General features: G+C 33.3%; 1 protein-coding gene across 1 annotated transcript; it reads left to right on the top strand.

The window, feature by feature from the left end:
- The first annotated feature begins 2667 nt into the window (after positions 1–2667).
- On the top strand, positions 2668–12230 carry LOC133804760 (ent-kaurene oxidase, chloroplastic-like). The gene is made up of 8 exons (XM_062242907.1): positions 2668–2976; positions 3087–3247; positions 10383–10544; positions 10656–10796; positions 10885–11139; positions 11225–11386; positions 11471–11665; positions 11758–12230. Exons 1-8 carry the CDS (start codon positions 2817–2819, stop codon positions 12067–12069), a joined length of 1548 nt encoding a protein of 515 aa, XP_062098891.1. The 5' UTR covers positions 2668–2816; the 3' UTR covers positions 12070–12230.
- The last annotated feature ends 1800 nt before the right edge of the window (positions 12231–14030 follow it).

Raw genomic sequence — 14030 nt, 5'->3', positions numbered from 1 at the left:
TACTTTCACACACCATTAAGAATTATTTTGCACCAAGCCTCCTAAAACAATGCCATTTCTAGAAAGTTAATTACAACTATTTCTAGCTAGGTTTATAAGGAAGAGTCAAGTGAGGCCATGACTTTAGGCCTCCAAATATTTTGGAGCCCTAATTTTTTTTAATATAAATATATATATATATATTAATATACTCGGTGAAAGTAACATCCGCACGTTTGGTTAGTTTTATTTAGAAAATATGTTGATTTATATTTTATTCCTTTTAATTGTTTTATAAATTTTAAATAAATAAACAATGTCATGTGTTATAAAAGAATCACATAAACATATTATAAAAAGATAAATAATTTTGAACTAAAACATTGTTTATAGTTTAAAAAAAAAATTATGATAACTTTTTAAATAAAAAATTGTCCTACTTACCTCTATTCAAGATACAAAACATTCAACTATGATAGTCTTTGAAACACACCAGAAAATAAACTTATTTATTCTTGATAAAAGATGATGTTATACTTTACTTAATTTCTTATGTATTACACAATCACTTTTTTTGAAGTCACTTGACACCTGTATATAATGTCTTTTATTATTTAGTATGAATATATATATATGTTTATATAAGTTAGATTAAATAATAAGAAAATTTGTTGGGTAATGATTGTTATCATTATCTATATAGGAGTTTTTAAGTATTTTCGATACATTAATAAGTTGTAATTTTATTTTTTTACATGATCATGATAGTTACAAGGAATCTCCTACAAATTTTTAGGAAGTTTTGAATGATTTAGGATTCTGGTTAATTGGATTGGGGATTTCACTTGTTTTTTTTTTCTTTTCATATTCATGTTTCCATTACTTGTTAATACATAAAAATATATTAATGTGGAACAAACAGCAACTCTGTTAAAGCAAGGAAGCCAGGAACAGACATGGAGGCAAGGATAACAACTGAGAAATCCTCATAAGCTACTTCCAAGTTCAAGGCTATGGAGATGGAGGTGTAAAACTACAAACATTCCACAAGCTACAGATGAATTAATCCTTCTTCCTCAATGCTTAAGCTTCTTCTGGGTCTGGACATTGGTATATTTTCTGTGAGAAATCATCTTCTGCAAATAAAGCAAAAATTCTGACAATATGTAGATTGAAAAGCCTGGATAGGTGAATACGTGAATGGGTATTATGAGCTCTGTTTTGCCTACTCTTTCAAAAATTTCAAGTTTATATGGAAAAATATTATTAGCTTTGTGAAAACCCTTTTAAGATTTGGTCACTAAGATCTGGAGTGAACAGCTGTGAAAATATAGTCAATTCACTTTTACATGTTTGTCTAAATCAGAAAGAAAAAAAAGGTGCAATAAACACTTTCCTTTTAAAGGCCAAATTAATACTATTCTTATTATTAGAATTAACTTTGTATTAATTCATTTTCCATATATATAAAATATTTGATCCGAAACTACTATACTATTTATGGGAACATGTCGAAGTTTAATGAATTTGACGTTAGCTTTTTAACATGCGGGAGATCTGATTTGGATGTTTCAACATATATTTTTCTATATGATAATGTCACAACTCACTAAAAAAAAAAAATTAGAAACAAGCAAATCCCTCACATAAGCATGATTACATAAAAGAAAAGAATAGTAAGCCGACATATGTAAGAAAGTTACATTTATTTATTTATTTATTTATTTTTGTGTGTTGAGATGAAATAATTTGGTCAGTAAAACGTCCCATCCCATGCCATGACAGAGAAGCACCATGGCCCATGGTTTTCGTCGCTACGCTTCACTTCTTCTCAATCTGAATAACACGAAGGAACTTTAACCATTAGATGCCAAAACAAAACGGAAGCTTATAATAAAATTCCCGCTGGTATGGAATGTGTGTATGTATTGGAATGGAAACAATATAATTAATATTATCAAATAAAAAATGAAGAAGGTAATATTATAATAATGGATTGGACAGCAGTGTGTTTGTTGACCCATTTAGCATATTCCATAACCTAACCATATTGTTTGTTACTTAGCTAAGGCCAAAACTAACCGGACGGGATTACGACTTCTATATGTCGTGGACAAATTTTTTTTTTTTATCTATATATATCATATTTAAAAAAACAAAAAAATTATATCCTATGTTTAAACATGAGTTGATATTTTACGTTAAGTTTTTTAAATTATAAATACACATGTAATTTAATTTTTTAAATAAAATTTTAAATATTTCATAAAATTTTTTTTTATATAATTTATTTTAATTTATGTATGAAAATTTTTACTCTACACACTAAAAAAATAAAATTAATATTCAAATTAATTAAAAATACAAAAAATAATTAAAATATTACAAATTTACATTCTAATATTAAAAAAATAATATAATAATAAAAAATATATTTTTTTAGTATTAGTTGGAATGAAAAAAAAGTATATAATACTAAAATTTTTTAATTTTAGTACAATAATATATATATATAGTATTAAAGTTCGGAGATGCTCTTATTTAGAAACAATTAAATGCTTGATATTTTGCTTTAAATCCCATATGATAAAAAAACAAAAATAGGCACAGTTTTCTGTATATTCCCTGACAACAATTTCCTTTACTCATTCCCCAGAAAGCTTTAGCTTTGTCCTTATATATAATATACTCAGTTAAACACATAAAGAGTTGTGTGCTTGTGCCTCTCTTTTCCTCTCTGAAACCCTCCCTTTGGTATATAACATTTGTACCACTTTTGCTCATAATAAAAAAGACAGACTGCTCTTTCAACGGTTTTCCCACAACACAAAACCGAGATGGCAACCCCTGGCCCTGCTCATATCCTTCAAGGTGTTCAAGGAGTGCCCTTGGCCACCACTGCTGTTCTTGGTGGTCTCTCTCTATTGATCTTGATTTCCCTCAAAAGGTGCGCCTTTGCCAATAAGAGTGGATATTCCAAACTCCCTCCTGTGCCAGGTACATGTACTTTTATTTTTCCATAAATGAAATGGGTTTTGTGTTTAGCAAGCGAATATGTTTTAAATGTTAAATGACCATTGGGAATATTGGAGTGGTTTCTTCTGCAGCGGTTCCAGGTTTCCCAGTGATAGGGAATTTGCTGCAATTGAAGGAGAAGAAGCCTTACATGACATTTACTAAGTGGGCCAGTATTCATGGGCCCATATACTCCATCAAGGCAGGTGCTTCCACTCTAGTCGTTCTCAACACCACCGATGTTGCCAAGGAGGTACCAAACTCTGCTCCATCGGTTTCACCTTTTTAGTTTGTGATTGTCATTTTCATTGTATTCTATAAGGGTAATTCTGTAATTTAATTGATTAATCAAAGTAACGTATAGTAAAACATATTTCTTTGTTAGTCCATTGCAAAATAATCTCAAGAAAAAAGAATTCAATGATGAATATTTGTTGCAGCATATTAACTACTCATGGGATCATTTTCATTACAAATTAATTTCATGAAGTATATTAGGATATTGTAGTCCATATTATTATATATTAGCTAGCTAGGTTGGTGATGGCTCGTATATAAATAAATACATACATATCAATATCCGTTTTTGTTTTTATTTATTTATTTTAGAGGAAAGATTAGAACAAATAGACAAACACAACTACGAAAGGGCCAATTTGATGAAAGAACAACAAAGGACACTGAGGGAAAGCCCTCCTTCCATCTACAAGAGGGATGGATTAACTTTGATGGATGGAGAGGGAGAGGGAAGGAAAGGAAAGTGACAATCCTTTAAACTGTAATAGAAAGTAAAGAAAAGAATAATTTTTAAAAAAATTAAAATGAGTAAAAATATTAAAAAATAAGTCATTTTAATATTTAAGAAACTTTGTATTCTTTTTGTCCAACAATCCACCCATATATATGGATGAATTGTTTTTTGTGGGCCTTAGGGATTCACAATCCATAGCTATTTCCTTTCTTTGGTTTCTTTCCTCCTTACCAAGCAAAGATAACCTAAGGATGGATAGCTGCCTTCCACGTACCTTTCTCCATTCTTCCTCCAATCCACCATACCAAATAAAGGCTAAATTAAAGAATGATTTGCAAAGAAATAAGCAGCGGAATTGGATAATCTAGGGGTGAAATTAAAACCAAGAAAGCCACCAATTTTTTATTCCTCTTTGATAAGCACATTGAAGTCACCTCAATTAGAAGATTCCCCATTTAGCATATTAATCTACCTGAAAAATTTCCCAAAAAAGGCATAAAGCTCTGCTGCTAAAGGATTGAGATGTCGTTTGATAAATCTGCAATGAGAAGCTCTAACTTTATCCACTCTATCTCTAGCCACCACACCAGTACTACAAATATGAAAAGTTGCTTTTTATGAATTAAAGACTTGATTCAATCAAAAGAATAAAGAACAAATGATGGAAAGTAAAGAACACTAGCAGATCTTTACAAGGCTCACTGATAGAAGTCAGCTACTCCTTGGGTCACAAAGACCAGGGTAAATCACTTCACTATAGTAAACTTTTGTTATTTACAAATTACAAAACCAAAATGCAAATTTGCTAAAGAACAATCTAAAACACACAACAAGATTTACAATTTACCCTAAGTTGAATCTCCTACTCAACTTTCTATACTTCTAACTCCCTTAGAAGAATGGCTGAAATTCCTCCAGCACAAAAACTCTGAAATCCCTTCAGAAACACTGAGAACAAATCCCTCTGTTCTTCTCCTTGAAGAATCTGGAAAACAAAGAACTTCTAACCAAGAAACCTGCAACCAAAAATGTTAGAGAGAAAAATAACAAGAACGAAGAAACTCTCTACAACAATGGAATTGTTAGCTCATCTTACAAGACCCAAAACCGACCAGTATTTATAAGTAGGTAAAGAATCTAACAGAAATCCCTAATAACAAACTAAATAGAATTAGTTAAGACCAAACTGAAAACTAATCCCACGTGACAAATGAAACCACGAAGATCTCCAAATACAACCAATACACACCCCAAATGCATCTGGGATCATGATTTGTCAAATAATAACACCTGCAGTAAAACATGATTATTGCAATCTCCCCCTTGGAAAATTATGAACAATGAACCAAACAAAGCACAGACTAACAGTAAACAATACCAGAACTAAACCAAAAAGAACAATGCAAAATTGTTCAACAACACCACTAGACTAAATAAAAAAAACTAAAAGGAAATAACAAGAGTCATGAAATCATCAAAAGATATGACAAACTACAACACCAATTTCTTCCCCTCAGTGATCATAATCAAGGAACAGTTTTCTCGAAGTGAGGTTTGTTCTGCATAGAATGTCTTGGTTGAGTTTTAGACGAAACAAGAGACAACTGGAATTTCTCCCCATTAATATAAGACTCCCCTTGAATATCAGGATTTGTGAACCAGCTATGTCTCCTTGAGGACAAAGCTCCCCCTCAACCGCAGTCACTTCAGAGACTATAGGGCTCTGAGAAAATGTTAGCAATATAAGCTCGCCCTTAAGAAAGTGTTTGGCACAATAAAAATAGAATAGCTAGACATGGCCCTTAATACATCAAAAATTTCAATGAACACGACCAAAAACAAAACAACCACATATAAGATTGTTTTCAAAATTTAAAAGTGGTTCAAACAAACAAGCTTTTAAAAATACATGTAACCACAGACGACCAACAAGTGATATTTCCCACAAAAATGCACACTAACCTCATGAGCACAATAGAGAAAATGAACATGAAGCTCTGTTCAAAAATAAAATCTACATCCAAAAGATGTAAGAGTATATGTTGTGATTCATAAAATCTGAAAATAAACTCTTAAAGAGTGAAAGTTTTACAAACAAACATCGACCATTTTTTTCAACAAGAGTTTTGAGGCTAAATTTACCATATGTGTGTGCATGTGGCCTCATGTGAGCCAAAGTTAAGGCTCACTCACTCCTGATTTTTTTATTCAACCAAACCTTACTGAAATGATATATGATGTCTATATGTTTAGTTCTTGAGTGATGTACATGATTTTTGAAATGTTAAAGGCACTTATGCTGTTACAATATAGTGTTAAACACTCTTGTGGATAGCCATAATCAGTTAACATCTCATTTTGCAAAGGCCCAATCAAGTCAACATGAAGCAATTATTGGAAGATTTGTTTCCTGTCAGAATTGAACACCCGTTAGATGAAACTAAACATTGAGTTTTAGTAAAACTTACAGTGAAGCTAGCATCGCACAGTTGATTGAGACTCAAAATATTTTCCTTTAGACCTTTGACATACAAGGCACCCGTGAGGGGTGGGAGCCCTGCAAGAACTAGGTCGCCTTTGCCCAAAATAACACCATTATTACCATCGCCAAATGTAACAAGTCCTTCTTGAGACTCCTTGAAATTTAACAAGAGAGATTTGTTGCCAGTCATATGTTCAGAGTGACCATTGTCTAAATACCAATGGTCATTCTTGAATGTTGAGAACGAGGTATGAGCAACTAGAGCACAATTGTCATTGGGTTTAGATTTAGGCCTCCACTGACCATGAGCAGACATTGTAGAGTTTGTAGAAGGTTTAAATAGGTTGTCACCCCTTTCAATCATCACTTTTAAGTAGGACTGAAGTTTGTAAAACCTTGGTCGTATATGGCCGTGCCTGTGGCAAAAATGTCGGAACGAATCTCTTGCTTTGAGGTGGTGGAACTAATGTGGGAGTTTCTCAGAGAAAATAACTTTGGGTGAAATGGTGGCCTCTTTGGAGCTGTTGATGACAACTTCAGATGAGCCAAATCCATCAGTAATTTTTCTTACACCAATAGATACAAATGGCAACTTTGGTGCTAATGAAGATGATAATGGCTCCTCTATTGTTAGATTTTTTCTCTTTTTATACAGTAGCTTGTAACCAAGAGCAGTTCTGTCACCATAAGGTTTTTGAATCTGAAGAGATTAATTAAGTGTCGCTGTACGAGATGGAATGAACTCAAGAGCTTGTTTGGCACAAACTAGATCAGCTTCCAACTTGTATATCAATTCATCTTTTTCTTCAAGTTTTGTAGTGAGGTCTTTGATAGTGCCCTCCAGCTGTGCATTTGTGTCAATCAATGCCTTGAACTTCTTAGCCATAAATGACCATTGGTCAAACATCTGCTCATATGCAACTTGCCTATCCACACTATAAGAATCTGAGTTAATAGAATCTGCATCCTCCTCAAATGTGTCCGAGCGGGTAATTTTTGCAAGGAACGCCACCATTTGCTTTTCTTGATCAGAATAATCACTGATGTCGTCATCTTTGTCCTCATCAGTATCACTCCAAGTTACTGCAAGAGCCTTTTTCTTATTTAGTGTGTTAGCACATTCAGATTGTATATGGCCAAATCCATCACATTCACGACATTGAATGCCCCGAGTCTTTTTGTCCAGTGACAGTGGTTGCTTGTTAGTGACAGACGTGAACTTTTTGAAGTAATTGTCATTCCCTCCATAGTGTTTCTTGTTAAAATTCTTTTTCAAGAACTTGGCATAATTCTTGGTCAAGAGAGCACATGTATCATCTATTAGGCTGTCAAACAGATCTGCAACTTTAGTCTGCTCTTCTTTGTGAACAAAAGCAAGATTAATGCTGGGCTTTGCATTCTCTTTTTCTAGCTGCTTCTTGCGCTTACACCATCTTTCCAAAGTCAGCTCATAATTTTGTAAGGATCCAATTAATTCATCAAGATCCAGATCTTCAATTTCATTCCTTAATTGATGTGACTTTGGCCTTGAACCTTCTTGGAAGAACACCCAAGAACTTTGCGAACTAGCTTGGGATTAGAGTAAGTCTCACCGAGGGCATAAGACTCATTGGATATGTCACACAATTTTGCACGGAATTCAGCTATTGATTCGTCCTCTTCCATTGTGAGATTTTCTAAGGCCTTATTAAAAGAGTGAAGTCTAGACTTCTTGACAGCATCAGTACCCTCATTCTTGACTTTGAGTTTTTCTCAAGCTTCTTTGGCAATCTCACAATTTGCAACGACCTTGAGCTGATTTGTGGAAACTGCATTAAAGGCCTTTGTGTTGCAAGGCCTTTGTGTTGAAGTTTGCCTTCTCAATTTCAGTAGATGTCCAGTCTTTCATTGCGTTGGCTTTTCGACATTACCTTCTTTGACAGTGGGAGGATTCCATCCATCGGCAACAGCCATCCACACACGCTCATCTACTGCCCTGAGAAATGCTCTCATTTTTGTCTTCCAATAGGGGTAATTGGCTCCTTCTAGCATAGGAGGTCTTGTGGTAGATCCACCTTCCCTAAACAATTGATCAACACAAACAAAAAAAATACTCCCAGAGATGGATCTTGGAGCGGGTTAGATGAAACAAGAAAGCAAGAAACCAGAAAACAAACAGGTGGAAAGCAAGAAACCAGAACACAAACACATGGAGATCAAGAACAAATTCAATAGACAATCTAACGCAAGTAACTGCAGAAATACCCTACGGATCTACAATTTTATACCGTACGGTTCTGATACCAATTTGAAAAGTCACTTTTTGAATCTATGAATTAAAGACTTGATTCAATCAAAAGAATAAAGAACAAGTGATGGAAAGTAAAGAATACTAGCAGACTTTTACAAGGTTCACTGATAAAAATCAGCTACTCCTTGGGTCACAATGACTAGGGTAAATCACTTCACTATAGTAAACTTTTGTTCTTTACAAATTACAAAACCAAAATGTCAATTTATTAAAGAACAATCTAATACGCACAACAAGATTTACAATTTACCCTAAGTTGAATTTCCCACTCAACTTTCTATACTTCTAACTCCCTTAGAAGAATGCCTCCAGCACAAAAACTATGAAATCCCTTCAGAAACACTGAGAACAGATCCCTTTGTTCTTCTCCTTAAAGAATCTGGAAAACAAAGAACTTCTAACCAAGAAACCTGCAACCAAAAATGTTAGAGAGAAAAATAACAAGAAGGAAGAAACTCTATGCAACAATGGAATCGTTAACTCAGCTCACAAGACCCAGAACCGTCCAGTATTTATAAGCAGGTAAAGAATCTAACAGAAATCTCTAATAACAAACTAAACAGACTTAGTTAAGGCCAAACTGAAAAACTAATCCCACGTAGCAAATGAAACCACAAAGATCTCCATATGCAACCAATACACACCTAGATGCATCTGGGATCATGATTTGCCAAATAATAACACCTGCACTAAAACATGGTTATTAGAAAATATTATTTACAGATGCATTTGTAGTAATCAAGATCCCTCCATCCATGAGAGGGTGCCACCGTTCCTCCTTTGATGAGCAACTTCCCTTTGCTTAGAGGAATGACAGTAAGTGTGGACAATAATTGTAGAAAGTATTGGCATAGGGTGAAAGGTCTAAGTAACATGGGTTCCTTCTCAAAACCAATTAGTGATGAGTGGAGTAACTCATGCTCTTATATATTGTTAAATGTGCCCACACACTTTCCATGTGGGACACACTAACACTAGCGACCCCATTGGAATACTTACTATTAAATTTGCATCATCCTAACTAAAAAATTAACAAATAAAATCACATCCCACTCCCCTTAGTGCAGTCTAAGATCCACCACCCTTAGACCATCAGGGGCAAATAAGGTTTATCAAAGAACCTAACCCCTCTTGGCCTCAGATCCATTGATCTTCTACGATTCTATCATCTCCCCTGATCCAACACGCCATCAATAACGCCCTTTTAAAATTATAGCTGTTCCCCATAACAAGCTTCTCCCAATAAAAGGGTTGAGATCCAATTTTTGCACCAAAAACATCAGTATTGGGATAATAACAGGCTTTGAGGACCCTAGCTACCAAAGACCTGGGATTACTTAGCAATCTCCAATCTTGTTTTTCCAGCAAAGCTTGATTAAACAACTCAAGATCTCTATCTCCTTGGGACAACATAATGTTTGCCACTTGTACCAATGGATCTTTCTCTTCTTCTCATTTGATCCCTGCCAAAATCTAGCAGTAATACTCTGAATAAGCTCATAGGTAAACAACTTTTTTGAGACTAGCTCCGGCACTGCACTCAAGGATAACACCTCACTTATTATTCTTATTTGGGACTTGTGTGAAGTGTTGTGCCCAACAAAATTAGCTTAATAACAATTATATTAGCATTAGTTAGAAAATACCACAAGAAATCACTTTGAGGCTGCTTGTTCGAACATTTAAATGAAGTTTTTTTATTAGAATTTTGCTTTAATTTGTAGTGTTATGAAACTAGCCTTTTTGAACATTGATATTGACACACACACATATATATATAGTACTGATTATTCTCTGTTAGTACGTAGTTCATGATGATGATGATCAGGAAATGAACTTTAAATTGTGATGCATTTGTTAACCAGGCGATGGTGACCAGATATTCATCTATATCAACTAGAAAGCTGTCAAACGCCCTAAAAATGCTCACTTCCGACAAGTGTATGGTTGCCATGAGCGACTACAATGATTTTCATAAGACGGTAAAACGACACATACTTGGTAATGTTTTGGGAGCCAATGCTCAGGTTGGTGTTTGATTAAATATTGCTGAAATTTGATTAAGTATTTTGAGCTTTACTGCTTATACTATTTGTGCTCATAATTATATATTCACTATTCTGTATTACTGCACTCAGAAACGACACCGTTGTCATCGAGACACTCTGGGAGAAAATATTTCTAGAAGATTTCATGCTCATGTGGAAGACTTTCCTGATGAAGCTGTGAATTTTAGGGAGATATTTGAGTCCGAACTCTTTGGAATAGCTTTGAAAGAGGTGAGTTCCTCATTATTATTATTGTTGGTCCAAAACCAATCCTAAAAAATATTTATATACATATATTTTAATGTCACTTGGTTTGCAGGCCCTGGGAAAAGACATAGAACAATTATATGTGGAGGAATTAAGTGTCCATTTGTCAAGGGAAGAAATATTTAAAGTTCTAGTGATTGATCAAATGGAGGGAGCCATTGAGGTCGATTGGAGAGATTTCTTCCCCTATCTGAAATGGGTTCCTAATAAGAATGTCGAAAATAAAATTCAAAGAATGATTTTCCGAAGAAAAGCAGTGATGAATGCCCTTGTCCAGGATCAGAAAAAGCGAATTGCATCAGGAGAGGTTTGTTTTTATTTTATTATAATTAATTAGAACGTAGTACTATATATATATATACATGTAACTTGGTAATGATCTGAAACTACAGGAATTGAACTGTTACCTAGATTATTTGCTTTCTGAAGCAAAAACGCTGACGGGGGAGCAAATCAGTATGTTATTGTGGGAAGTGATCATAGAGACATCAGACACTGCTTTGGTCGCAGCAGAATGGGCCATGTATGAACTTGCTAAAGATCCAAAACGACAGGTCGTTTCACTACTCTCTAAAACTTGGTCGTTTCATTACTCATTCTTATCATCCAATAATACTATTTATATATGCTCCAAACAGGATCGTCTCTACAGGGAAATCGTAGAGCTTTGTGGATCAGAAAAGTTAACAGAGGATCGTTTGTCCCAGCTGCCATACCTAATGGCTATTTTCCATGAAACTTTGAGGAAGCATTCTCCAGTTCCAATCATACCTCTACGTTATGCACATGAAGATACTCAATTAGGAGGCTACCATATTCCTGCTGGTACTGAGGTTAGTACTGCTGCTATAGTGCGTGTGCGTATATACATGTATCATCAATTGGTATTTTGAATATGTTATTATATAATCTCTGATTAACGCAGATTGCGATTAACATATATGGGTGTAACATGGACAAGAACAAGTGGGAAAATCCTGAAGAGTGGAACCCTGAGAGATTTCTGAGCAAGAAATACGATCCAATGGATTTGTATAAAACGATGACGTTTGGAGCTGGGAAGAGGGTGTGTGCTGGTTCGCTTCAAGCTATGCTGATAGTTTGCACTACAATTGGTAGGTTGGTTCAGGAGTTTCACTGGCGACTGAAAGATGGGGAAGCAGAAGATGTGGCTACGGTTGGTCTCACCACTCATAAACTCCACCCCATGCATGCCATTATCAACCCAAGGCTTTAATAATTATGAGCTCTGTACTTTGACGCAGTACTAGGATTTCCTGGTTGTGTTTATTTTGAAAAATAAAATAAAAAGATCAGTAGTAAGAAATAAAGAAATAAAGAAAGTTAAACAAAATGTTGGTTAACCGAGAAATTGGCAAGGGATAACACCCATCTATATATAAATAATATAATCATGCAACCATTCGAATAAAACAAGTCAATTATTGCTCTATATATAATCTAGACTAGAGGAAAGAAACATTTCACTATAATAATAAATTGAAAGAAATAAAGGAGAAACATGACCCCTGCTCCAAAAGTCCCCTCCCTATTATTTATTCCTCTGCGCCATGTGAGAAAACGCTACCTCACTTAAAATAGGTGTTAGTTCTATGCTTGAAAATTATGGTACCCTTTAATTTGATTTTGATTGGAATAATGTATCTTTTCACTATTATTTTAATGGCCGTGTGCAGCAGAGTTATTCTTATTTACGGTCGAGGAAAATTTATGAATGTAATTGGATTTTGATGCGGAAGATTTTTGTGGTCTTTGGTTCGCATTGCTTTATCCACCCACGCAAAGAACGAAGGAAATTTTTAGCATTTAATATGAAACGATTTTTGGAAATGTACGTAGGTGGATAAGTTTTAAATTCAATCATTTATTTATTTATCTAAATTCAATCATTTTAAAAGCAATGCGATCCTACTTATTAAATTATATGTAGGATCTCATTTTAAATTCAATCATTTATCTTTTGGTAAAATTATTAACCATTTAACTTTTTATTTTTATTTTTTGAAGCTGAATTTTAGTGAGAAAATAATGTGAATTCCAAATGCTTTTATTTATTTATTTAAATTTAAAAAATTTAAAATATTAGTTTTTTTTAAAATTGATAATTAAATTTAGTATAATTTTATAAAATTTAAACATCATAGATACATTAAAAAAATTAAATATTTCAAATATTTGTTCACAAACAAAATTTTAAAGATATTATCAATTTTAATGATGTCATTTTGAACAATGGACTGCTCCATTTCGATTAGTCAAATTATCCATATAATGATGATATTGTCATCGCTATGAGATATATTAGATATATAAATTTTTTTTTGAAGAGATTACATATATAAAATTTAACTAAGACTAATTTTCAGGTGCCAATTTTTTTGGCAGGTAGTTCCCATCATTTTTTTCATACCTCTTCAATGATGATAATGCCCTCGTTATTGAGTAATAAAAATTATTTAAAAAATTTTAAATTAAACCTATAACAACGACTTAATTGTCGTTATAGGCACTTTTTCCCCTACAAATTTTCAGACTTTTACAATAATAACAAATTTGTCACTATAGACTATTAAAAATAATTCAAATAAAAATAAAAATACACTATAGCGACAACAAATTTATCGTTATACGACAAGATATATGTTGTGGGGAGCTCACAAAGCGCGAGAACGTTCCCGCCAATTTATGTGACTAAAATGACAGCTAGTTGTCGTTATAGGTATTTAATTAAATAAAATATATATATTATTGTTTGTAATTCGTGGTTTTAAGATGCGCGACGACAACAATGTCATTACTAAAAGTATCATAGTTTTCTGTGACTCAGTGTCGTTGACTAAAACAAGGGTCAACAATTATTTTAATAAAAATAAAACTATTAATTAATTACATGACAATAATACTATAGATTATTAAAACTCGATAAATTAAAATATCATATTACATATGCTAAAATAAATATTACATTACTAAAGAAAAAACATTACATTAAATTAAATCTAAAATATAACACACACTTGAAAAGATAAATGAAATTATATTAATTCTCCGAGTTAGTATATTCGTCCCACATGTGTTCAATTATCTTACTTTTTTCAGATTTATGTTATTGTTTTCAGTTTGATGTTTGGTGTGTTTGATTTTAACTTTTAATGTATGTTTAAGTTTCTAATGTTT

The sequence above is a fragment of the Humulus lupulus genome, chromosome X (assembly GCF_963169125.1).
Source record: "Humulus lupulus chromosome X, drHumLupu1.1, whole genome shotgun sequence".
Lineage (NCBI taxonomy): Eukaryota > Viridiplantae > Streptophyta > Magnoliopsida > Rosales > Cannabaceae > Humulus > Humulus lupulus.
Note: the sequence above shows the minus strand (reverse complement) of the source record. Positions and strands in the feature narration are given on the sequence as shown.